The 26,581-nt window shown below is 46.3% G+C and overlaps 1 protein-coding gene and 1 long non-coding RNA gene across 2 annotated transcripts; one reads left to right on the top strand and one right to left on the bottom strand.

The window, feature by feature from the left end:
* Positions 1-4,309: 4,309 nt before the first annotated feature.
* On the bottom strand, positions 4,310-6,361 carry LOC135315007 (uncharacterized). The gene is made up of 3 exons (XR_010374431.1): positions 6,129-6,361; positions 5,785-5,856; positions 4,310-5,161 (listed from the first exon to the last, which is right to left on the bottom strand). It is a non-coding gene; the product is annotated as an uncharacterized LOC135315007 (long non-coding RNA).
* Positions 6,318-23,925, top strand: TMED10 (transmembrane p24 trafficking protein 10). Its single transcript, XM_064460409.1, has 5 exons — positions 6,318-6,609; positions 10,742-10,862; positions 16,843-16,916; positions 21,068-21,194; positions 21,659-23,925. The coding sequence occupies exons 1-5, from the start codon at positions 6,376-6,378 to the stop codon at positions 21,778-21,780; spliced, it is 678 nt and encodes a 225-aa protein (XP_064316479.1). The 5' UTR covers positions 6,318-6,375; the 3' UTR covers positions 21,781-23,925.
* Positions 23,926-26,581: the final 2,656 nt, after the last annotated feature.

Genomic DNA, 26,581 nt, shown 5'->3' with positions numbered 1-26,581 from the left:
AAGAGTTGGTGATGTGAGGAGCATTCAACTGCACTGCTGTTGATATATATGAGGTAATATTCATTAAGCTGTTCATTAGATGCTGCCTACTCTGATGAGTAGCATGAAGGAATGTTCTCCATGTAAATCTTCAAATAATCAGCAAGGAATGTTCTCAGCTGAAAAAAATCATATCAGTCTGGAAGAATGCATTAAGGGTTGTCTTCAGTGGAGAACCTGGCTTGGTACTCTCCACTGCAGCTAGCACAAAGATATCTTTGAAATATATAGTGTCCCTGTACATAAATGTCCTCTGTTTATTATTACCAGGTGATATGAGGATAATATAATTCAGAAATAGTGGCTCCATAGCTACAGCTGATATTAATTTTGTGTTTAAAATAGGGATCTGAGCTCTCTCTTGTCTTGGTGTTCCCTCCCCAGCATTCCTGCTCTTACTTGCTACATATAAGAAGGAAAGATCTGAGAACAGACAGATACAAATGTTAAATAGCTGAGAAGTTAAAAATAATTAAAATTAGTCCTTGAAGAAACACAGCCTCTAGTAACAAACTTTTTGATGTTTAATCATCACCATAGTAGAATAATAAAAAGACTCAGACTTCCTACACAGTAAAAGGTTACTGCTATCATGTGCAAAGCCTACACAGGAATATTTAATTTTTAATACCTGGGTATTTTTCACATTACTTTTGACATGTGGAAGTTTCTCTGGATGGTTACATTAAGAATTCAGTTCAGAATTTTTCTTTTAAAAATGCAACTGAAGTCACTACTCATCATAACTAGGGATCATTTGGAATAGTTGCTTTTAAACACAGTAATACATAAGCCCTTCCTTGTACCTACTCACGTATTTCTTTCAGTCTCTGTCTCTCCTCCATGTTGCTTGAGAGCCGACTTGGCTACGTTCCCATCAGGTACAACTGGAGGACAAGTTTTGTGAAAGATAAGCTTTCAGTTACGAAAAACTGAAACTGATTTAAGGAAATACTTTCACAGATGTTGGACAATGAAACTGGAAGGCATTTAAGTCAAGAGTTCAACGATATTAAAAAGCATAGAAATGTATACAGCTGATAAGAACATCCAGATTTTTAGAAGTCAATGTGTGTTTAAAAAGGGTGGTGAGTCTTCTTCCGAGGTCCTCTGGCTAGCTCTGACTAGTAAAGATTTGATGCTGGAGTATGTCTTGCCTATCACAAGCTATTATCAGAGAAAGGACAGTGGAGGAGCTGGTCTGGGGGTCCCCAGCAGTTAATAGGGACGAGGAGAGGGAAGACCTCACCTGATCTGCAGGATGATGGACCTAGCATGGTCAACCACCTCTTATTTAAGGTGTCCTTCATCATAAATTGGCTTTATCTCTTCTCTTCACTCATTTGTTCCATGGGTGTGGAGACTACTCGGCCAGTCTTGTGCAGAGCAGCAATACACAATATAATCGCTGATTAGACCTCGTTTTTAGTATCAATTCAGTCTGAAGAAACCTGGGATGGGATTTACCTCACCAGATGTAAATGTCTAGTTCAGGATGAGTTGACCTTTTCTCTAAAATAAGCTCTTTCTCCCCATCGCTTGGAAAGATGATGCAGCCCCCATGCCCCATCAGATGCAGAGATGGGTGTTTGATCAGATGGATCTCAGCTCTAATATTTAAAGAAAAAGTAACCGTAAAGTTATGCCCCAAACCTTGACTCTCTTCTCAGGATGTGGAAGATGAAAACCAGTGAGACACAAAGGTTAACAAGAGAATCCATCTCTGACCACCCTTCTCCTTCCCTACAAAAACCATCAGTGTCACTCTGAGAACCACCAAATCTGACTTTTACATTGGGTCTCAGAATTTAGGTTCCTGCCTTGTTGGGGTTCCTTATTTTTAATTTTTTTACACAGTTTAAAATTGAGTTTACTCAAAAGAGTACTCTCTTTTGTGTTGTCCTAAGCCTGGACTGAGTTTCATAACTGAAAGAAAAATAATGGTATGACTTAACATTGGAGTTTGCCTGTTAAGACATGACGGTACCCCAAGCCTCTAATTTTTTTAGAGCTGCGGCTTAGGTAACAAAATTGCATGCAATGTTTTGTAGAGCTTCTTGAAAGTCTATGTAAACAGCAATTTCTTACCCTCCCTCAGCAGACGCATGTTTATCACAAAGATCAGAGGAAGACAGGGCAGGGGCTGGGGGGCTGGGAGGAGGTAACAAGCCAGCTGCTTCTTGCAAAGGGTGGAGGTTTCTAGGTGGACTCTTTATTGGTGTTTGCTGGGAAAGTTAATCCCCACCAGCTGCTGGTGAGCAGGAGAGGCCAGCAGGCCTCTGCCGGCTGGGGAGCTCACATGGCGCACACTGCTGGGGCTATGGGAGAAGCAGGGCTTCAGCTGGAGCCACCTGTTGGGAACAGAAAGGGGAACCAGCTCCCCTTGAGCTCCAGAAGGGCAGTAGGTGAAAGTTGCTGGGAAACAAAATGGGAAATTTCCTCAAAAAGCTAGGAGGGAGCCTCACAAGCCTGTCAGGCTATTGCTTGAAAGCCAAAAACCTGCCTGGCAGCAGGCAAAGCTCTGGGGAGAGGCAAGAGAAGTATCGCAAATGCTCTCTTCCTCAAAGTGGTTTGTGTGTGATTGAACATGAGCTATCTTTGATGAAGGATGTTTTGTTTCCATAAACAATCTCATGTTTTAGACCAAGGGCCATACACTCGATTTCAAGCAAAACCAATTGACATTTATGCAGGATTTTTAATTCCTTTAGGCAGAAATAACTTCAGTCGCCGCGTGAAATGGAAACAGGTATCTATAACTATATTGTAATAGTAGTTTGTCTCCTCAAAGGAATTACCTTATATGCTTCTTGACATCTAAAGGTTATTTTGTTCCATGTCTCTTATCCAAACACAATATATTTTAGCTATATGGCCAGCACACAACACCTGGGGTCTCTGGGACAGACTAGAGGGGGGGCAGAGAAGTGCGATGCTGTTTTATGGCTGTTTAGCCACTGATTTATTTTGAGTTGATTGAATAACGTTCCTATCTGGATTGTGATCACGATGGTGACTGTGATGGTTATATTCCAGCAATGAGTTCAAATATAGCCCCTTAAAAGAAGAGGCCTTGCACTTTCCAGAAGTGGATGAATAATCCACAAAATTTTGCTTCGTTAGTAAAAACAGCGATTAGCATCGTAAAGCGTATGTAGTTTTTATAGAAGTTTCTCAGTAGCTTGTAGTGGATTGTCAGGTGCAAGGCAGAATGCAAAAGGATTAGAGCATAAAAGTAGGTCTAGAACAGTTTTTAAGAAGAAAATTGTTTCAACTTTTTATTGTCTAAAAGAAGAAAATGCAGAAATGCCACAGCAGCTGACGCAGAAACAGTAAAAAAAAAAAAAAAAGTCTAATTACGTCATTCACACACATTCATACACATTGTTTCATAGAGACAGCAAATTAGTCCTGTTTTCTGCCATTTACCATAGATAAAAGATACATTTTGGTATGGCAAAAATTGACTACTGCCAACGCTCTGTGAACATTTTTGTCAGCTGGGAAAAAATTATAAATTTGATGGGAAAGGGCATATTTTCCTCAATGGCCACTGCTGCCTCAAACTACAGAGATACCCAGAGGTGTCCGGTGCTCCTTTGCTGACACAAGGGCTGAAAGCTGAATAATTCATTGCTCCCTTCATTAATTTCCAGACAGCAATGAAGCTGCATTAGGGATACTTGGAAATATAAAAAGTATAGATGACCAAAATGGTTTAAATTTTGGCAATGTATCGTGGCTGGCAGATGCCAAGATAACATTTGCTTTGGGGATACACCCATCTGTCCACGGATTAGTGACAGTGAGAACGAATACCTGCTTCCAGCTAATTGCCAGGCTCCCAGAATGCATAATGCAGCAGATTAGGCTGAAATAGGTCATCACTTCATCTCGACAGTTGTGTAACAAGCTATCAATCTCTTCTTCAGAGGAGTTAAGTGTTTCAGAATTACAGGAAGCATTTCATTTTGCCAGCCTCCACTATGTGGAAACGTGAAGGCATGTCCCTGCAAGACTGTTATTTCTAAACTGCAGCTTTCCCTCTGCTAGAAGTTACTTTGCACACTCAAGGAAGGCTGCCCCATTGCACGTTTAAGTGCTCTGAAGAGTGAAAAGCTGGGGATTGTGAAGAGACCGGCAGCAGCTCAGTACTGCTTTCTTTCACAACACACTAAAGCACTAAAGCATCTCTGATGGGGTTTTATAATTAGATCTGAACTTGCCTGCGCACTACTTTGTATCAAAAAGCACGGACACGAGAGAAGGCTCCAACAGAAACCGGGGAGTAAACTTATTGGTCATAAATGTAACTCATCTAAAAATGTACTGTGACAAAACGGCCACAATAGGAGGGGATTGTAGTCAGTTTCATATTTGCTCTTTGATGGTTGACTTCACACTTTGATTTTAGAAAATGAGGCTATCTTAACATGAATGAGCCCCTTTCTCTGACATTTGCCCCAGAAAATAAGGCATTATTGAATGTTTCAAACGTGCTAGAAGGCTGGGTACGTATCATTGGTATGAGGAATGTTCTGCATGGAGAGATTTGTCGTGCTGCGCATGTTTCATCAGGAATTTTGTGGTACAACATTGCAACATTTCATATCTTCAGATTTTAGGAATCTATGTTTCTTAAAGCTTGTGAAATAATATCTATTTCTGCCTTAAGTGCTGCAATGGAAAGAATGGTTTTGTTGTGCAAATATACTTTGACATATTGCAGAAAGAGCTAAGTATTTATTTTGTTAAGGTTAAGCTTCCAAATAATTTAATTGTCCAAGTAAGAAAAGGTTCGTGAACCAATTAGGAAAATAAAGATGGACTGAAATGTGCAACAAGAGACCATAAATCCAGTTTCAAACAATAAGCTGGAGCTTAAAGTAAAGCAGTGGACTGAATATTTGAGCAGTCGATCTTCACTTAAAAGATACATGCTCTGCTAAGGAAAATGGTGGTTCTCCAAAATACCATTTAAATGAAGGGCAGAGGTCTAGTGCTGGGAGGGTCTTTTTGTGAGGGTTCTCTTTATTTCCTTCCAAGCAAGGAGGTCACTCCACCACTGTACAGCTGGGCTTAGTTTCTGTTCTTTCATACGGCGGGTTTCATTGTGTTGTCCCTGTAAGCACAAGCACAAGGATGTGAAGGCACAAAGCTGTTCTCTGAAATGGTCTGGCCATGGCGTGGCCTGGCTCCATCTCCACATGAACATCCAGGCATTACGTTTGCTGGTTTAAGGCTCTTAAGATTGATGTTTGTACCGATTCCTGGTTACTGCTGTAATTGAAGGCACGTTTTGCCCAACGAGAGGGGACTGATGAAGTGAAACAATGGTGTCATTTTTTTTTTAAACACAAGATAATAGAAATAAAAGGGCTTTTATACTTTCCAGCAATGTTACTGTGCATTTCTTTCTCCCCACCCTTCCTTAGGTCTCAGCACACGCAAGCAAGTTGCCTCTCCCACTCATGCACGCTCTCCCCGGCAGTGCCTCTCCCCGGGGTCCCTGCGGCAGCCGCAGGCCGCAGGCCAGGGTAGGCAGGCTGAGAAGTGGGGGAAGCCGCTGGTGTGCGGCCGGGGAAGCAGCCGTCCAACACTGTTTTTTCCTAAAGGATAAAATAAAGCAAGGGGGAAAAAAAAGGTAGACCTGAGCATATGCTGGAAAGGGAGAGAAAAAAATAGTCCTCCGAGTATCTTTAAAAATCATCATCATTTCATTTGCTGTCAAAACCACTCGCATACCTCTGCTGCTGTCGTATCTGCAGGATGCTGATCCGAGGAAGTGAGACATCTGATAAAACTAAATTTTCTTGGCTGAAGAAGACAAGAGGGAGATTACTCAGAAACTTAAAAAAATAATAATTAGACAGCAAGCGCGTCACCTGGCAAAGGACCTGGAGGGGCCCCACTGCATGGGAGGCTCCGGGAAACTCAGGCGGCTCACCCACCCTCAGCGCAACCCTCTGCATCGGAGCACGGTCGACTTTTGTTTGTTTGTTTGTTTTTAGTTGTTCGCTTCTTGACCAGGTGGAATTATTACGAATCATTACCACGCGGTATTAATGAGTTAATGCATTAATCCTGACCGTAACAACGAAACAGCCCACGCGAGGGGGCAAGCCTCAGGCCCTAGGACCAGCAGCTCCGTCCCCGACGAGGGGGCGGTCGGGGGGACACTGAGCCCCCGTGCCCGCGCGACCGGTGTGACACCGCCCCGCCCGGGCCCCCCGCCTCGCGCCGCCCCGCCCCCGCCGTGACGCGGGCGGCGGCGCTGGTCACGTGCGCAGGGGGAGGGAGGCGGAGGCCCGGCCCGCCGCACCCGGAGCCGCCGCCATGCCGCTGCCGCCGCCGCCGCCGCCCGGCCGCCCCCGCCTCGGGCAGGCCCCGCTCCTGGCGCTGCTGCTGCTGGTGGCGGTGGTGGGCCCGGCGCGGCCCATCTCCTTCCAGCTACCGGGCAAGGCGCGGAAGTGCCTGCGGGAGGAGATCCACCGCGACACGCTGGTCACGGGCGAGTACGAGATCGGCGCCCCGCCGGGATCCTCCACTGGACCCTCCGCCAACCTCAAGGTGCGTCCGCGGCGGCGGCCCAGCGGGAGGCGGGGGGGGGGGGGGGGAGAGGAACGGAGTGGTGGTAGGCCGGGGCGGGCGACGTAGCCCCGCCTCCCCCGCCGTGCCGGGGGGGGGGGGGGGCGTGGGAGTGGGTGACGTTTTCCACGCGTGACGCCAGCCTACGCGTGGGTTTACAGCAGGCCTGGCCTCCCCCCAGGCCAGGGGCGGGACTCGCCGTCTGCTCAGGGCCACCGGTTGTCCGGGGGCTTTGCCGTCTGGGTGAGCGAGGCAGCAGGGCAGGGTTTTGGCTTGAGCCAAATAGAAGCTTTTTTTCCCCAAAGACCTCGTCGCAGCGGCCCGTCACGCGGGGCGCCGTATAATCCGTATGCCAAACGGCGTGCGGTGCGGTTTATACGGCGCCCCGCGTGACGGGCCGCTGCGATGAAGCCGTCCTAAGGCTGCTGACGCCGTGTAAGGAGGGAAGAGTTAGGGTGACGTGGCTTTCCAAGGGCTCCCTCCCCGTGTACGGCCTGGCACGGCAGGATGAAGCCGCAGGCCCAGGGAAAGGGCAAGGCGGGGGCTTAGAAACGAGGTTTTCGTGCACAAAATGGCTATTCCCATCTTACTGTTTCACGGCTCACGTGGACTTTAAGGAGGCAGGTGTTTGCTACGGGGAAGAAAGGGATCCTGAAGGATCTTTAGAGGGTGTAGGGGAAGGCTCAGCAGAATCTATGTAAGCAGCAGCTATTAAAACTTCAACAGCTTCACTTCAATTCTCTCCACAATTTCCCTTCCCCAGCCTTTCTTCAGGTTTCCCAAATAGCTGAGTAAGGTCTGTTGCTTCATAGTCAGTTAGTAACTGCTTTCTGTCTGTCTTTTATTTCTGTCTAAGCTCCCAAAGGCTTCAAAAGTAAGCATGCAAGTAAACACAGACAGGATGGTCTGCTCAGGAGTTTCTGAACTCAGTGTTAATTGAGTGAGTTTTTGAGATCTCCTGAAATCAAGTTGCCCTTCCAGCATCTGCCAACAGGTGCCCAAAGGCCTTGGGTAATTGGCGGTTTTGCTTCGTTATGGCTAGAAAAGGCTGTTTCTGGAGGCTTGCTTTTTAAAAAAATCTTATTCTGTTCTTACATCATTCGCAAGGGGAAACTTGTCTGTGTATAGGTAGTGTCATGCAGCTTTAATGCTTTAAAATGTTGCTGTAGTATTTGGCTGGTAAGGAGCATGTATTTCAGATCCAGTGCTATGTTCCCACCTGTCTCTTACTGCTTGGTGATCAATCCTCCTCGTTCTCTGGTTGCCTGCTCTTAGGTCAACTGACCCCCCAGGCTCTTCCAAAACCCACTTCAATGACAGAGGACTTAGCTAGGGAGCTCGTGAAGCAATGAATCCCACGGCTGGGTCTTAGTCTGGCTTTGTTGCCGAAGCTGGTATCAAGGTAGGACTGGTCACGGAAGTCCTATTTTATTCTAACTGCAAAATAATAATAATTTTTAAAAAAGTCCTGTGCCAGTTTGAAAAGCTACAGAGGAGAAATAATAATTTATGCAGCTCTTGCTTTCCTTCTTACTGTTCAGGTATGCTGTGGCCTATTGTAAGTGCTGTAACCCTAGGTACATACTTTATCTTTGTGTCTCTATGGGAGAGGTTGGTTCAAGTCATCATGTCTGCAGGTGGTCTCTCTCCTGCACTGGATGTTCTGCTTTGGCCCCCTGCATCAGGACACCAAACCGAGGAGACTGGTAGTTAATTCTTGCTGGGCTCAGTTCGGTTCCTGCCGGTGAGCTAAGTTTTGTGTGTGTGATACCCCAGCGCTAACAGTGGCACCCTCTGTTTTGGAGGAATCCGCGGGCTCTGCCAGTTGGCGGCTGAGAGGTGGCAGCGGGGTGGCTGAGGTCTTGCTTGGACCCAGCCACGTGCCTCTGCCCCATTGTCAAGGCCGGTGGTTTGGGGGACCGTCGGGCTGCTTGTCAAGGGTGAACAATGCCCTGTCTGTAGGGGATTGCATTACCGTAAATATCGTTAGAATAGCATGAAAAATCCCTTTCAGGTCAACTCCCCCACAAGCGTTGTGGCTGGGCTATTAGCAGCTTCTCCCGCCCCCACACGCCCGGCTGAATGGGCAGTGTATTTGGCTGATTTGGGTAATGCTATTCAGTTTTGATGAAAGCAGATAGTAGAGCTTTTACTGTCCAGAATCCTGTTCATGAGCTGGCTATTGCTAGAGCTGCAAAGGGCAAAAAGGGATCAAGCTGCTTAATATCCTCTAGCTAAAGATTAGCTCTGGTATCTACAAAGCTAAGCACTTATTTTGAGCACTAAGGGAATAGTGCTCAAAATAATAGGGACATTTGAGAGCTTTCTTTGCTGTGTTCTTGTCACCACCACTTGGGATGGAGAACCCAGTGTGCAGATCATATGATATCACCCTGATGAGGCCAGCATATTGGTTAATCGGGACCGTTCCATTGAAGAGTGTGCACCATATAGTGGCCAAAACACGCGCTTTTAGACTGTGCCTGTGTGGTCAGATGCAGACAGTCCAGTGCTCCAACAGGGCCTGCTGGCTTGAGCTGGGTGCTTCCAGTAGTCCAGCGGCTTCCAGACAGGAGGTGGCTTGTGGCAGGGGATGGCAGGGCAGCTGCCTGTGCCTGACTGCGCAGGCGTGCTTTCATCTGCTTGCCCCTTGAATGCAGGTAGAGCTCTGAGCAGGAATGGCAGCATGGGAGGAGAGCCATGCTCCTTGTTCTCAGATGCTGACAAATACCATATGGTGCAGGGGAAGCTACAACAAATCCCCTAACAGACAATTATGGGATATTCTGTATGTGGAGGAAGTTTGCTCCTAAGGACTTGCCTGCTACTTTTTATAACCTGAGGCATGAGAATCTATATATACTTTATTATTTTTCCTGCCTAATGCAGCAACTCTCATTATCTGTGTGAAGGTCCACACCTGTTCCGAGTCCAGCAGGTTGCAGGCATCTGTGGTATCCTGTGGCAGGGAGTTAATTAGGTGTTCTAATAAAAAGAAAGAAGAGTGTTTCCTTAGAGTAATTTTGGGTACATAGCCCTCTTTTATGGCCTTTGTACAGGGAAACGAGGCTGGTTTTCTGTTATAAGGTGGAGTGAAGGAGACTGTCTGCCTTACCTTTTCCATGCAACAAATTATTTTGTGTATTTGTCTTATACATCTTTAAAATTATTCCCAAGCTTTTTACTCTCTTCACCTCTAAGACTTTCAAAGACCCATAGTAACTTTAGCAGACATGTTTTTCAGGCATACCTGTTGAAGGATAGAGTAGAGGGAAACTGGGAAGCATTCCAGTGGAACACGCGCTGTTGATTTTCACACCGTGTTGTAACACCTTCTGCTTTTTTCACCCCTTTCCACAGTCAGAGTATTTTAACTGGACAGAGCCTTTAATTGAGCACAGTGATTCTCAAGTCTGTGTCATGAAATTTGTGGGTTTTTTTCACTCTTTGTTGAAGCATTTTTGTAGAACTTCTACAGTTTTTGCCTATTCTTAGTAATTTCATAGACTTAGCGCAAAACAGTCATTATTCTGTCTGCCTAGTCTGAATTGTCCTCTGAAGTGGCCACTTTTATGGATCTTGGCACCCAGACCTTGCATAACTCAGGGCCACGCTGACGGTTCGTTTCTAGAGGAATAGATGTGCCATTTTCCATTTCATCTTCTGGGGAATGAGTCTTTTTTTGTCCTCTAAGGCTTCTCCATAACTCTGTTGCTATGGGAATTTATGAATTTTGCTTGCAAAAAGAAGGCAATGGATAACAGTTTCGTTCAGCTAGAGTTCCTAAATGTAGTCTCTGTTCAGTGGTTATAGGAGGAATAGGAATTGGTGTGGTTTTGGGGGGTTGTTGGTTGGCTGTTTTTTGGTGGGGTTTTTTTTTGTTTAATCTAAGAGTCAATAATTAACTTAAAGGCATTCTGACTTTGTCAGCACCTGGAATTGGGGATGAGGAAGAGAGGAGTTAATATAGTTGTGAGGAAGGAAGGAAACTGTTGAAAGGAGAATGCAGCAGCTCCAAAGGAGACACTACAAGGATTCTTCCTGCATCACACAGGCAGCGTGAGCCCGTGGCAGCAAAGCACTGTGTTCCTCACCTTCGTTTTTTCTTTTACAGATAACTGACTCAGCTGGGCACATCCTGTATGCCAAGGAGGATGCCACTAAGGGCAAGTTTGCCTTCACCACTGAGGACTATGATATGTTTGAGGCCTGTTTTGAGAGCAAGCTTCCTGTGGGTAAGTGAAGTGAAAGATCTGTTGGCTGCTTCTAGCTTCCGAACAAGTTTACACAGATGTGTGGATTAGGGGTACGGGTAAAGTGATCCTGAGTGTGGTCTCCAGAACACTTTGACTTTTAAAGCTGATCTTCAGGAGCTTGTAGACAGTCTCACTGCAGAATATCTGCTGTTGGTGTTGCATTTGAAGTTAAGTAATCCTCTGTGGCTGTTGCGTTGAGCGCATGGGTTTCTTTTGAAAGGGGAATTGCGGTGACATCTGTGGGAGGAACACAGTTGCAGTGAGTGGCAGTACCAAGGAGCAAACCACATCTCTTTTGCTCTTTTCATGCTTCTCCCCATCTTGCAGTCCAGCCAGGACAGAGCAGGATGCCATCATCTCCAGGAGCCTGTCTTTCTCCCTAGCTGATGATCTGTCCCCATTTGGTGGGATGTGATACCTCCAAAATGTGTACTTGGCAGCTATTCTGCATTAGGTTAGCAAGCATTTTTCTGGGGTTGGGGTGTGTGTGTATAGAACATGGCCTTGGTTTGCACCCGCAACTGCTCTCTAAGTGGTCAATAAAGGGAAGGGGAAATGAGCAGGACGTCAGCCTTGCATTTGTGCTGCAGGGATGGTTGCCTAACGAGTGCTGAGGCTCATTTCCTGTGAGTGTGACGCATGTGCTGCTCTGAGTGGCTGGGCTCAACTTCAGGACAAACGTGCTGAAAACAGCCAACACATGGGCTCCAATCTCATCTGCGGTGGTGTGAGCACGTGCAAGCTCGTAGGTACTCACATCTTTTTGTAGTCGCTGTCAGAGTTCTGCTTCCTGGACCTCATTGTTTTTAGGTCTTAACCTAAAAGTTCCCAGAGCACTTCACAGAGCAGTCACTAGCAGCGTTCCTCATATCTGTTGAAAGGCAGCCTCTGTTTTGCTGTTCTGCTCCATGTATAAGATGTGGATAGTTTGCAAGTTGAAGAGAACTTTCCAGAAAGAGAAGGCTATCTTCTTTGCTGGGATTGGGAGGGATCTGGCTTGTAACACCTCTTCTATAGTATTTTACAGGTAAGGCAGTGACCCCAAATGCTCAGGATTTTGCTTATATTTTACTCCAAAGGTTGGGCTTCCAAATGTTCCTTAACACATCGAGACATGCAAGCACTAGTGACTCATCTACGAGTCACTCATGCTATTTACTGTCCAACACCTGGGTATTTGGGAAGCCTTCAGACAGTCCCACAAATCGTTTTGTAGCTTCCATGTGATCACACACTGAAGTGGGAAAGGCTTCTTTCTTTAGTTGTGTCTGGACTCTTACTTCAGTTCTTGTGACCAGAGATTTCTTGCCTAGACTGATCCCCTTATAGCTCTCCTGATTGTAGCAAATGTTTGTTTGTTGTTGAATGTTTGTTCCCTGGCTCCTTTGTATTGTTGCAAGTTTGTTTTAAAGCTTTCAGTACTGATAAAACATTTCTAAATGAAGCTTCTACCTGATGACCAGTGGGGCGTTGAGGTGCCAAAATCTAGAGCTGTTCAGATGAGCAGCTGGACCCTCTTCTGGAGGCTTTCTCTTCAGGGCTCTTCATGCTGTAGGTTTCTTTTTGGATCCAGGTGCCCAAATTCCTTACTAAAGAGAGATGCTGCATGGTGAGCATCTCCAGATTTCCCATAACTGTGCTAGATATCAAGGATGTATTAAAGTAAGGGAGATGGCATTGTGAGGCTTGATCACGAGGTTGTGGAGGACAGAAGTGCCTGAGGATTGGAGGAAAGCAAATGTCACTCTAATCTTCAAAAAAGGCAGGAAGGAGGACCCAGGAAACTATAGGAAAGCAAATGTGACTCCAGTCTTCAAAAAGGGCAAGGAGGAGCTGGGACACTATAGGCCAGCCAGCCTTACCTCCGTCCCCAGAAAGGTGATGGAGCAGTTCATCCTGGAGGTCATCTCCAGGCATGTAGAGGAAAAGAAGGTTATCAGAAGTAGTCAACATGGATTCACCAAGGGGAGATCACGCCTGACCAACCTGATACCCTTCTATGATGGTGTGACTGGCTGTGTTGACAAAGGGAGAGCAGTGGGTGTTGTCTATCATGTCTTCACTAAGGCATTTGACACTGTCTCCTATAGCATCCTCTTAGACGAGCTAAGGAAGTGTGGGTTGGATGAGTGGACAGTGAGGTGGATTGAGAACTGGCTCAGCAACAGAACTCAGAGTCGTGATCAATGGGGCAGAGTCTGGTTGGAGGCCTGTAACTAGTGGTGTTCCCCAGGGGTCTGTGCTGGGTCCAGTCCTGTTAAAATATATCCATCCATAACCTGGATGAAGGGATAGAGTGTAACCTCAGCAAGCCTGATGATGATATCAAGCTGGGAGGAGTGGCTGATGCACCAGAAGGCTGTGGTGCCCTCCAGCGAGACCTGGAGAGGCTGGAGAGCTGGGTCGAGGGGAACCTGATGAAATTCAATAAAAGCAAGTGCAAGGTCCTGCACCTGGAGAGGAACAACCCCATGCACCAGTACAGGTTGGGGCTTGACCAATTCAGCAGCTCTGCTGAGAAGGACCTGGGAGTGCTGGTGGACAAGCTGACCCTGAGCCAGCACTGTGCCCTTGTGGCCAAGAAGGCCAACAGTATCCTGGGGTGCATTAAAAGGATTGTGGCCAGCAGATTGAGAGAGGTTATCCTTCCCCTCTACTCTGCCCTAGTGAGACCACATTTGGAGTCCAGTTTTGGGTCCCCCAATTTAAGAAGGACAGGGAACTACTGGAGAGAGTCCAGCGGAGAGCTACCAAGATGATCATGGGGCTGGAGCATCTCCCATATGAGGAAAAGCTGAGACACTTGGGTTTGTTCATCCTGGAGAAGAGAAGACTGAGGGGGGATCTCATCAATACTTTTATAAATATCTGAAGGGTGGATGTCAAGAGGATGGGACTGGGTTCTTTTCAGTGGTGCCCAATGACAGGACAAGGGGCAATGGGCACAAGTTGGAACACAGGAAGTTCCACTTAAATATGAGAAAAAACTTCTTCACTGTGAGGGTGCCAGAGTAGTGGAACAGGCTGCCCAGAAAGGTTGTGGAGTCTCCTTCCCTGGAGACATTAAAAACCTGCCTGGACGTGTTCCTGTTTCCCCTGCTCTAGGTGTCCCTGCTCAAGTGGGGGGGTGGACAACATGATCTCCAGAGGTCCCTTATAACCCCTACCATTCTGTGATCTGCAGGACTTAGTTGAGGTACTGTGGAAGAAGTGACCATGTCACAAGGAAGTGTCTTGTTTCCTCTATAAGGTCAGCATGGGAATGGGGGAACTGACCAAGTGCTATTTTATCCCTGTTTCTTTTTAAAGGTGGGGTTTTTTTCAGTCTCATCAAGTAAGCAGTCAGGACTTCTAGTGCAGCAGCCAAGGAGGATGTTGGTGGAGTACTGGAAGAGGAAAAACTGTTGGTAGAGGAAGCCCAGAGCCGTTGGGACCTGAGGGTTCTAAGCAACTGGGATTTCTCAATCCTTAACCACAGAAATGAGGAAGAGGAGTTGAAGAGATCCTCTTTAGAAGGTCCACCTTATCAGAGTGGAGGAGTTCTTAGGGTGCTTCTTGGAATGTTTGCATGACACGTTTTTTTCCCCCCTTCCAGAGTCGAAGTCCTGTATTCCTGAACAGTGCTCTGTTCTCAGGCACACTTACTCTTGCACCATATGCTAATCTCTGAGATGAACAGCCTAGCCTGCACTACATGCTTCCCTGTAGGGCCCCTACTGCATGCTAACCTTTACCTCTTCGCTCCTTCTGTAATCTTTCTCGTCCCAAACTTTCTTAAGAGTGTTAAGGCTCACTGTTTCTGAAATTCCTGCGGGAAAATTTTTTGACATCCAGTACAACAATCTTGGTTTTCCACTGACTCTGCAAATTAGGAGCTCCCCTAATCTCCCAGGAAACAGTTCTGTGCTCATGTGAGATGACCTCTTGAAGACCTCATGCGGGATGTAGATATCAGTTTAGTTCAAGATTTCTGGGACTTAACTGTTTTTCTCTTTGCTGCTGAGCCAGTCTGTTCTGGCAAGCCCTGGCTGTGGGAGAAAGAGTGAGTTACTAAGGATCTGATGAGCATGAAAGGAGCTGCCTAGGGCCTTGGGCTCAGCAAACTTGTAGAAGAGCAGTTTGATTTCTTCCAGGCCAGTCCCTGACAACATTAACCTCTTGCAGAATATCTGCTTTCTGTCCCTTTGCACCCAGCAGCTCTAAGGTTTCTGCTTTCTTACTGCCTCTTGGCAGCTCTCCCTTCCAGCCTGACAAATTAATCCTTCCAGTTCTGTTCACTGGCCTTTTCATCTTTCTCATCTCTTCCTGGAAGCTCCAGCTCTCCACCCAAGTTGCTGTAATTTAAACAACATTCAAAAAACCTCTCACTGAAATGTGTGCTTTGAATTTTCTTCTGCAGCTACTGTTGGCTGTCCTACCTGCCAGTCTCCAGGCATGCTAATAGATGTATGGTATAAGTCATCAAAACTTGTGGTTGGAGAAAGGAGCACTGGGTGGTTGTATACAGCCCGTCTGTTAAAGAGCAGTGCTGGGATTTTAGTTTGTTTTTACAGTAACCAGTCTTTTATAAGAAAACAAAAAAATTCCATCCTAATCCTGAATTATCCATTGGGCGCTTACATAGCTGGGTTTGCAATTTTTTTTTCTCCTGTATCCGTCAGGAAATTTAAGAAGCAATTTGTAGTTGATATGGACCATCTTGTCAGTAGGTTATGCCATGCTCTGCTAACAGTAGAAGGTGGTGGTGATTATACTCTGGTGTTGAAGCGCTGTTCAGTGGGTAGAGAGAAAATTCGGGCATGTTCTCTTGAAGATCTGGAGTATCTTCCTAGCTCTGACTGGAGTGACCCAGTGTAACCTGTACATTGAATTTGTTTGCGGACTGAGGGAATGTCCACCTGGCAGTGTCCTAAGGCAAAGTATGAGTATTGGACATGGTCCTGGATAAAGACTCTGAAATTCATAGTATAAGTGAATTCAGACCTTGTGTTTTGCTGGCAGCCAGCTGAGGACAACTGTATGCCCCACCATGCTGGGATTTGGGAATGTGTTATGTACAGACATTTCATTGGTGGGTGGTATAGTGGAATATGATACTTGGGTCAGCTGATGTGCTGCATTCTTTAGAGTATCTTATATGCCTATTCTATGTTGTTTTTTTTTTTCTCCTCTTGTGAATGTTCTCAGATGTGACAGTCTGTAGCAGTTAAAAGAGGCTATTAGTCATAGGTGGCCCTAGCTTGGGGGTTAGAACCTTAAAAGATACCTACTGTGCTGTTGACTGCAGCCTTATCCTGCTTGTTCTTTGTGTGGCTCCAGCTGGCAGTTCTCTGAAGTGGTGTTTTCCTGGCTTCAGAAACTTCTTGCTACCTTGGGGTTTGCATTAACAGCGTGGGTCTCGGACATCTAGCTGTTCTTTCCCTGAAAAGATATGTTGATAACGGGATTGCCTTCATTTCTGTAGATACTGCAACATGCAAGGGTCAGTAGTCCCCATATGCTGTATTCCTCAATTACAGCAGTTTACCTCCTGCTCCTTTGAAGGTAGTCATTTACAACCTCAGTAACCTTGACAAGTTACTGTTGCACTTCCTGCTAGAAGGAACCTGGGCTTCCCAGTTGGGTATTTGTCCCTCTGGTCATTTGTCTTTCCCCAGGCTGTCTCAGAGCAGCTGGTATTCATCATCTAATACTCTGCAGTTTTTGCAGTGATTTGCATCCTACACACAGTTAGCACTTTTAGTTACAGCTTGTTCTCATTATCTTTGGGAGGTTTTCCTCCAGCCAGGATTTATTGTGAAGTCTCTGTATTTTTAGGCTGGACTGTGCTGCCTCCGCAGTTAGCTGCAGACATGGAGGAAGGGGAGGGATGTTGTGAGTTCTTCCTCGGTGAGGAGAGCTGGTGATTTCCTGGCAGGCTGAATGTTTCGCACAATGAATCCTTTCATTACGCTTCCAGGAACAGGGAGGATGCCGGACCAGCTCGTGATTCTGGATATGAAGCACGGAGTTGAAGCAAAGAACTACGAGGAGGTATGTCCCCTGGCTGCCTGCACTGCAGGCTCCCCTTTCCCAGCACTCACGTGATGCCATTTGTAGATCTGGGGCTCATGATGGGAAGCTGTTGTCCCAGCGGTCATGAAAGCCTCTCTGCAACCTACAATTCCCATGAATTTGTGTGTTAGGGGAGGAAGAATAAAAAAGGGACAAACATCAGCTAAAATTAAATCTGTACTCTGGGAACTGGAGCCTAATGTGTGAATGTCTTTGCTAGGACAATGTGACACAGCTTCTGGGCATAGATATTAGAGGCAACAAGAGACTGGGATGTGAAGTTACCCCAGCCCCAGTAGTGGAGGGCATTTTAGGTTAATATTAGATCCTCCTAAAGGTCAAGTTGCATTGTTACTATTCTTACCTTCCTGACTATAAGATGTACTGGCTCAACAGCCCTGAAATGGTGCTTGTGCATTTCTGAGAACTAGCAGTGTGTCAGTGTACAGGTGTTTGGCAGAGTAGTAGCTGGTATGAAACGGGTATTTCAGTTGAAGGCATGACATTGCAAGCAGGCATAAAGCCTAAACTTTTCCATCTTAGGAGGACATAGCTTTCTTAGACCCAAGAGTCAGCTGTGCAGAATAGCTGTTGTTTTGTGTCTGGGACTTTCCTGGCTGGTTTGGATGCTGAACTTTGATGGCTGCTGCTATGCTTTTGGCTCCTGAGAATTTGGGGTCAGTCAGCCCCCAGCACAGCACCTGTGCCTGAGAAAATGAAAGTTGTAGGTGCAGAAAGGTTCCTGCAAATGCTTGCTGTGTCCACTGTGCCCAACAGTGTGGGAGAAGCCTTAGGGAGGAGAGTAGGTAGCAGGGGAGGCTATTTATGGTGCCAGTTAGAAAATGAACAAATTTCTGAGATGAGCACGCTGGAGTTTTTATAAATTTTTGAGCTTTGGGCTAGCTGGTCCTGCATGGCTTAAGCCAGTCTAGAGCACATCCTACATGGAGAATGAAAAAGTGCTTGGGGTCAGAGAAGAGCAGAGCAGTCATCGGGCCAGCTGTCTGGCAACCAGCTACTGAAGGATTACAAGATGTTGAAATCTTATGGGATGACCCCTGAGAGTGTAACTGGGAGGATTATCGTGACTACATTTACGGAACCTCTTTAAATACAATCCCGTGGCATACTCTGAGTTATATTACTCTAGTGCTACTTAGAAGCATTGTCCCCATGCAGAAAGATTCTCATATGCCCATATATCTACATACTCAATGGTTGTACTGATAAAACTGTCTTGGAATAAAAGTAAGTATCTGTTATGCATGTCAATGTAGTTAGATCGGTGGAAAAGGTCCATGGACAAACATGGGAAAAGAAGAATTTAGACTTGCAGTCCCACGTGATACCAAATGCAGATCTTGGCAGTGCTGGTGAGCATCCTTGACTTGTGGGGACCTCTCAGGGTAGCAGCCTGTGTTGAGCAGCGTGTCTGCAAAAGACACAAACTAATTACTGTTTGTACAGCTCCTATGGATTTTTAGCAATGCTGATTTGCAGTGTGTTTTTTCTCTTTCATCCTCTCTTTCTCCAGGTTGGTGTAGTACTTGTGGGTTTGACAGATTGCTGTAAGGCCTCAGAGGGGAGGACTGTTGCTCAGGTTTCCCTCCTGGAATTGCTGCCTTTTTGAGCCTTTTGCTTGTGATGTTCATCTGCTGTAAAGTACCAGTGACCTGTCTTTCTCCCCAGTTCTTGCTGAACTGCTGCAAGGAGACTTGATGCAGGGAGTTGATTGAGGGTCACTGATACTGTCCTGCTTGTGCAGGGATATATGCAGTGAGAGGAAGGATGATGTCCAAGTCTGGTTTCATAAGCTTTCATAGATGCAGGGCATTCTTGGAGCAAAGCAACTAGGAGAGTGGGCTGGTTTAGAAAACCTGACTGCATGGCAGTGTTACAGCTTAGTTCTCTGGGGTAGGGAGGAATAACATTCTCCATTCAGTAAACAGAAACTAAGGTAGGGAAAAGTGAAAAGACATTTCAGAGAGCACCAAGAAGGCCTGGCGATCTAGATTCTTTTCCAGATCAGCTACTCCTTGCCAATTCTTGGCAATAGCGTGTCTCTTTCTATGCTGGGAAGAGAGTTAGGCTTTGATGTATCTTTGAGAGGCCCCCAAGAAGATCAGTGGAGTTGTCTCAGTTGTTCTGGTGGTCCACATGCTCCTTCTAGGATGATGGTGTTCTACCATCACAGATGCTTGGTGGGCTTTTTACAAAATCACTTGGAGCATCTGTGTGTATTTGCTTCACTAAGGAAGAAAGAGGTTCCAGAATGTGTGTCTCAGAGTACATGCAGGACTGAAAGATGTTTCTAGCCACACCTATTAAGAGCAGCTGAAGGAATGCAGGGATGAAGGGAGCAGACAAGCCATGATTTTTTCCAGTAGAACCTTTGTAGTCCTCTGTGATGGGGAAAAGTGCCCTCCAGGAAGATAATGGAGCCGGTCAATGCAGGGTTAGCTTGTCAGTCAAGCTGCCTGAGACCTTGTGTGTGTTACAGACCTGCTGCTCTAGCTGTGCCAACAGAGTCTGGGCTATAGGCACACCTAACACTGGTGCCAGTTTTTCAGCACAGCTTTGCTGGCAGATACATGTCCAGGCCACAGGGTCTTGCCAGTACAGCCTATTGCCTAGAAAGCAGGAGAGGTTTAACCTCCCTTTTCCTACCCCTCCTCACAAACGCACTCCGAATTGACACTGCTATGCTGGCAGAGCAGTAATATACAGCCTGCTTCAGCATAAAAATCCTCCGATGACTGCTTGAGGGCCTGCTGCTTGCCAGGATATGTGTGTCATGGAAGACCCTTCAGTGAAATGGCTGATTAGATAGCACTGGCCTGGTCACGAGCATCTCTTCAGATGGGCTCTGATGCCCAGGCAGCTGCCTCTGGAAGCAGCGTTTTGGGAATGCCTGCACTCTGCGTGCCCTGTTGCCTGCCTGTTGGCATCTGGACCACGGAGGGATGCGATCCTGCGGCTTATGTCTGAGAAATCCCGTGTGGCAGTGAGACCAGTGGTGAGCTGCAGGTGCTCCTTGTGGGTTTTTTTTTTAGTTTCTGAAGCACATCTATTTTCCGCTGTGTTACTTGGGGACACGGCATCTGGCTTTCATGGCGGGGGCCTGTCGCTCATTGGTAATAGTGACAAATTCTACGTGAGAATCAGAGTTACCCAAACCCTACACTGTAGTAGTGGCAGGAATTGCAGTTAGTTTCCTTTGAGTAATGTTCTTGTCTCACAGATTTTACACAATATATAGCCATAGGTTACAGCCAGGGCTGGGGAAGGACACAGGTATACATATTTAACTTTAAATAGTTGCTGTTGTGGAATGTGCTTTCTAATCGAATTTCCTGTGCATTTTTCTTTTTGGATACAAGTCTTTGACTTCCAGGACTGTGGGTTGCATGTTTTGTACAAAAATGATGTTGTATAAAAACAGCTTTTATGAGGGAAGTGCATTTTTCCTTAAACTGACTCAAAGGCATCCTGTCCCATAAGTATTCCAGCAGCGTCATCTGGTGGCTTGAGGCAGATGGAGCACTTTGTAGCTGTGTGGTCTCTACCAAGAGCATATGCTGCCCTTGAGGTCATCAGTCTAAGTGATAAAAGCCCTGAGCTCTTGTGGGTGTAATCAAACCACTACTGGGAATCAGGCTGCCCGGGCTTTCTGGGGCATGTGGCAACAGCTAGGAAAGTGAGCCTTGGTGCTAATATCCTGCATGCCTATAGAACAATATCGTATACGTATGTAAGTTAGTTGCCTGTATGTCAGTCTGTAACTTCTGTTCAGTGGAGGTTTAGTCATGTGCCAAGCTCTTCTACCCACTCCTCGGAAGCCAACTGTGAATAAGCTAACATTAGGCCGAATAAGGAAGAAATGTGCTTGTATGCATACTGTGCTCCTCCGTTGTGTAGGAGGGGTAGTAGGAAAGTGTGCTTCAGTGAACAGGTGGGAGAAGTGATAGTGTTTTATGCAACGGTAGTTTCTGGCTTGTCGAGGTGTTTCCCTAGGGGAGGATGCCCCAGATCTGTAGTACGTGAGGAGGAGTGGTTCAAACTGGCAGTAAAAGCCCATGTGGGAGCTTTTGGTTTTGGCTCAGTGATTGCCTGACTCTTCTGTTTTCTAGATTGCTAAAGTGGAGAAGTTGAAGCCTCTGGAAGTAGAACTGAGGCGCCTGGAAGATCTTTCAGAGTCCATTGTTAACGACTTTGCCTATATGAAGAAACGGGAAGAGGAGATGAGGGACACGAACGGTAAGAGACTGTGTGCTCCTTCAGTGGGATGGAGCTCTAAGACCCCTTACTTCTGCTGAATGTGTTATTAGGACAGCATTTGGAGATCAAGCAATTATAGTGGTCTCTGCCTGTTCTTTTCCTAGTGGGGAAACCTGCTGCTATTTCTCTCCTCCCAATGCAATCACTGAGTCTTCTGTGTCCCACCTCTAGAAATCATTTCTTTCTGTCTCTGTTCCTAATGTGAATTACTCTGTACCATTTGACGACATTTTCACCTTGTTCCCTCTCATCCTTCTCTCTTTTTTTTCTCTGCTTTTGTTCTCAACTACTGCTGGTGCTTGGGTACCCTTGCCTTCATGCTGTATGATATCTTGCCTTTGAAGTTTCACACAGGTGGGGAGAGAAAATCCTGGGAACTTTGCCCTGTTGAGGCACATCCTGTGATGTCAGACTCCCGTGCAATGGTTTGTTGTCTGTTTCAGAGTCGACAAACACCCGGGTTCTGTACTTCAGCATTTTCTCCATGTGCTGTCTCATCGGACTGGCCACCTGGCAGGTTTTCTACCTGCGTCGCTTCTTCAAGGCCAAGAAACTGATTGAGTAAAGGAGCAAGGCCTCCTCCCCCTCCTCTCAGACCCAGCTGGACACCACTGGGACCCAGCCATGGCCCCCTGGAGCCATCTCACAGATGATACCCACTGACTGGAGCTTTTCTGCAGATACTTGGACCCTAAGGGGGGAGGGGAGCCTAAACACTGGAGGCAATGGGGGACTTATGAAATCCTGTTGGATGTTGAGGGTGGGGGAGGTTGTGAAGGGTTTGGGGATTCCTGGGGCAGCGATTAAATAAAAAAAGATGTTTCTATGACAGCTGCAGCAAGTTTTTGCGCTGTCTGTTCTCCTTTTATAATCTTGGCTTGATGATGTCTCCCATCTGAATGTGACTGTAGTGTTACTCTGAGCCACTTGACCCTGCTAAGCTCTTTGGGTGCCATGCAGCTAGCACTGGGACAGGGTGGGGGATTCCCTGTTCTGACCAGCTGGGATCTAAGCCTTGTGCAAACAGAGGTGAATGCAAAGCAATAGGATTCATCATTCCAGCAGGGCCTGAGGATAGAGGGAGGTCCAAGGTTTGGTCCCTGTCGTGGACCTCTGTGTTTCTCCCTGTGGGAGCTGGTGTCTTTGTGTTGACAGGTCAGGACACTTGAGCATACGGTGCTTCAGCCTGGAGGAAGGGGATCCTTGGAAGGAGGGCTTGGGGATGTGTTTGAGCTTGGAAAGGAGGAGCCTGCTTTGCTCAGATAAGCTGTCTGGCCTTGGTCCCGCCCTTGCTCCATGTGTTTGTCTTGGATTTGCCTCTTGTTCTGAAATGATGCAGCAGCTTTCCTGAAAGCCTTGGTCAGGGACAGCCTTTTGTGCAGACAGGAGGCCTCAGTCATATACAGTCACAGAGCAGATAGGAGCAGGTTATGCTAGGAAACTTGGTCTTATATTGAGCAGGAGACTTTTCTCATGTAACAGTGTAGGGTTTATCCAGCAGGCAGCTGGCTGAATCTCATTTTCTGAGACCTCAAAGCAAGGTGGGCTGCTGCTCATGTGAAGCATAAGGGCCTGTAAGGGTCTGAGGGTGCAATGGTGCAATGGTGCCTTGCATGTTGGCAGAGGAGTTGGAAGAATATGGATGAACTCTAAAAAGCAGTACAGGGCAGGAATAGTCTAATTGTACATTTGGGGGAGGCTGAACTGTGCCCTCAACAGAATTGTTATTCTCCTATGCGGTACTACAGATAGAGCAAGCAGCTTCTTGTCATTTCTCAGCCGTCCAGATGGCAAGATGTTAAATAAGCCAGGCTGGGAAAAAACAGGTAGGTTAACTTCCTGGATGGTATCTGCTGCAGTTTTTAGGCAGTGACTAAAATTCTTTCACCTTCTCTGCATTCCTTCAGAGCCAATGGTTTGGCAGCACAGCATTCTGGTGTTGTGTGCCTAGACACTTCTGGCTAGGGAAGGGGTTGTCATGGCTCTGGGCCTGGGCTACCATTTTGGAAAAAAGCATGGTTTTATAATTTCTGACCAGAATCTGATCTATTGCTGGGAAGGAGACTGTTGTCCAGGGAGAGGCAATGGGAAAGAGGATGAAAAGATGACCACCTGTCATAACTACATTGCCTCCCCTTTGCCATTGCCAAGTTCCTGCAGTTGTTAGTTCCACTGGCAAGTGCTTAGATTGCTTTTGTTTCCTTTTTGATAAAGCCATATTAAGAATCCAAGTCCACTCCTCTGCCCTTGCATCCATTTTATCCTTGTACGTTTTTGAAAGCTGTTACAGTGCAGAACAGCAGTGATGCCACAGGACTGAATTGCAGAAGTCATTTGAAGGTAGTTTTAGGTCCTACAGTTTGAAGCCTGTAGATCTGTTAAGATATTGCTTTTGTTTTTATATAACTTGAAAAGACAGCACAAGAAAGGGACTTTTCCAGTCTTGTCTGTTTTGATATCCCCTCCCCATCCTTATCTGAGTACAAAGATACCTTTGTCTTAAAAATGGTGGCGAGGCCTTAAGTTCCCCAGGTGACTGTTACACTATCATTGTTCTGGTGTTGCATTTTGACCTTCACTGTACTGGTATGGTTACTGGGGAGCAAGTGTGGGGTACTGGTGTGGATTTACCTGTAATGACTGGTTGGGGGATTTTTGTCAACTTTCTCAAATAAAATTTCTTTGGGGAAAAACAACCCACCTCAGTGTCCATGCGAGTCTTGTCCTCTTTGTGCACATTCCTACCGACTGCTGTCTCCTGCAAGCTGACCTGTCACAGGAAGCAGCAAGTACACAGACCCCCTGCAAGCCTTTGGGTTTCTCTAGCAACTGTGAATTTCTAAAGAATTTGAGAATTCCAGACTCGGGAAAGGTGCCGGCTTGATGGGCTTCTCTGTGGACCAGCACAGCAAGCAAAGTGTCTCTAATACAGCATACTATTTGTTGCTTTTCTTACCCCTCTTCCTGATTATATCCCTCCACATGGAGGAATTTTGAGGCTGATAGTGAAACAGGGCAGGTGCTCTAGAGGACAAGATGCAGTTTTTCACTGTCAGCTCCCATGTAAAATTTAGTTCATTAAGACAAATGAAGTTACTTCCAGTTTTGTGCTTTAGAGGAAATTTCAAATTGTTGCCAAGATGAGTTGGTCCTATGTGTGTGGCAGATGCTTACTGAAGAGAATGGTTAAGTATTTACAGAACTGCTGTCCAATCTTTCTTGAGCCTGCAAACCTTTTGTCATGCAGCAGCCAGGTGATACATGCCACATAACAGGACTGGGGCATATAAGCACTACATAACTAGTTAGTATTATCGGGGTGAATTTCAAGAAAGGAAATTCCCAGATCTTTGGATAAGGATTAGCCTCTGCAAGTTCTTGCCCGGATGAATATTTGAGTATGTGAAATCGTACAGCTGTTCTTATGCGGTAGGTTGGTGCTGGGTCTGGGCTGTTTTACAGCACTGCAGGTGCAGAGCTGGTGTCTTCGTTCCATTTTACTTCTGGGAAATGGGCTAAAGTTGAGTTGTTGCAGATACTTGGGTCAGAGCCCATCTTTGTGTGTGACAGATGCATCACTGGTAAATCTATAATTGCCTGTAGCAAACTGCATCAGACGTTTTCAGCCTCTTCCACCCACTTGTCAATGTGACTAACGATTTAATTATCACACTACTTAACACAGCGCGTGAGCATTCCTAAGTAAGGTATATCTTTGCGTGTTCCCCCTCCTGCTCTGCCAACGTAGGCTGCACCCTGTACAAAGTGCCTCCTGCAGCTGCTCTGTGTGTGCACGCATGAAAGGATGAGCATTTTTACACGCTGTTGCTCATTTCTTACAAGCTACTCCAGTATGTGAGAAATAACCCAAGTGTACAACACCTGTGTTGTCTCCTAACCGGCAGATCAGGGACTTAAGACTCAAACTAGTTTGGCAACTGGTTGGCGAGATCATTAGCGGATTCCTGCCTGCGCATTTCATGGGGTCCTGCAGCAGAGGTTTTGGAAAGTAGTGTGGCCTCTCTTCAGCCCTGCCAGTTCATGTGATGTATTTCTGTCTCATATCTTCAGTTGTGTCCCTGTACTGTACTGTCCACTGTACTTGTCTTTCAGGTGCCTGAGATGGCCTTGCCCTTAGTGAACAAAGTCTCTGGGAAATGAACTTCCCATATGTTGAAGGTGGCTTGTTGGGAAGGTGAGAGCACAAACCTGAAATGGATACATCTTTCACAGGAGGAAAAAAAAAAAGTCGGATCTGGTGAAGACTGCAGGAGTTCAGGGTTGGTAGTTGTGTCTGCTGTCCATTCTCCACCCAAAAAAATTTTCAGGCTTGTGCTTGTTCTGTTTTTCATCCCCCAAACCACCACTGGTGGTGGTGTGGCAGCCTGCCTTTCTCTGAAGAGGTGGAAGGAGCAGAGGATTTAGAAAAACTGTCTGTTTGGACCTTTTTGTGAACTGAAAGAGGTGAGGCCAAGCTTTTGCTGCATCACTAAAATACTTGATTTGCTGAGTAGCGTTTGTAGGAAGCCTGTTTTGCTTTGCACTGGAAGTGTGTTGCACTGGCAAGAGTTGGGAGTTGCGCTGTTTGAGCTGCAGCTGAAGTGACTTAAACTTTCTGCATAATGGCAGTAATTTATCCCCAATTACTTCTTCTGTTGCCAGACATCCATGAGGTCTATCACATTAAACTCTGCATTAGCTCCTGCACTTCCAGCTTGCTGACACAGCCTGCTGTGGTCTCCAGGTGTTTGTCCCAGTGATCATAGCTATGAGGATCATTTTTTTAGCTCAAGTTTGGAGAAAGCTGTTGTGTCCTGTAGGATCAACCTGACTTGTTCTATTTCAGTTTTTGCAATAAAATGTACATGTTGACTAACTTCCTTTGGGGGCATGTTGCTCAAAAAAGGCAACGACAGAACCATGCTCACATTGCTTAGTCTCACTTACGTGTTTTCCTCTGTCACTTAATTTCCTTTCATAGCTGATATTCCTGAGGTACCTTTTCCCTGGGCTTTTAAATTGGTTGCATTATGTGATCTCTGCATAAGCTGCACCAAGAGGTTCTGTTGGAATTGTAATGAGATGAACTTGGTTTTTGTTCGTTATACAGGGGATGCTGTTCCTACAGCTACCACACAGATGAGGCAGGCAGAAGGGAGGGTGTGCTTGTGTTTTCCAGCTATACCCCATTACAGCTCTGGTCTGATCTGCTGCAGAGCTTTACCCTCTAGGGTTTTCTCACCCATAGCAGCTGCTCGGTCTTTTATTCCCCCCTGAATATACTTTGTTCAGATAGTCTTCCCCCAGGTGTAAGTTATTTGCTATACATATGTAACTGGAATCTCATGGTGGTGTCTTCTTAATTA

The sequence above is a fragment of the Phalacrocorax carbo genome, chromosome 9 (assembly GCF_963921805.1).
Source record: "Phalacrocorax carbo chromosome 9, bPhaCar2.1, whole genome shotgun sequence".
In the NCBI taxonomy this organism is placed as follows: Eukaryota; Metazoa; Chordata; class Aves; order Suliformes; family Phalacrocoracidae; genus Phalacrocorax; species Phalacrocorax carbo.
This window is presented reverse-complemented; position numbering and strand designations above follow the sequence as displayed.

Coding starts and splice junctions, on each gene's coding strand:
- TMED10 (XM_064460409.1), top strand. CDS start 6,376: ATGCCGCTGCCGCCGCCGCCGCCGCCCGGCCGCCCCCGCCTCGGGCAG. Junction 6,610..10,741: donor GACCCTCCGCCAACCTCAAG/GTGCGTCCGCGG, acceptor TTTCTTTTACAG/ATAACTGACTCAGCTGGGCA. Junction 10,863..16,842: donor TGAGAGCAAGCTTCCTGTGG/GTAAGTGAAGTG, acceptor TTACGCTTCCAG/GAACAGGGAGGATGCCGGAC.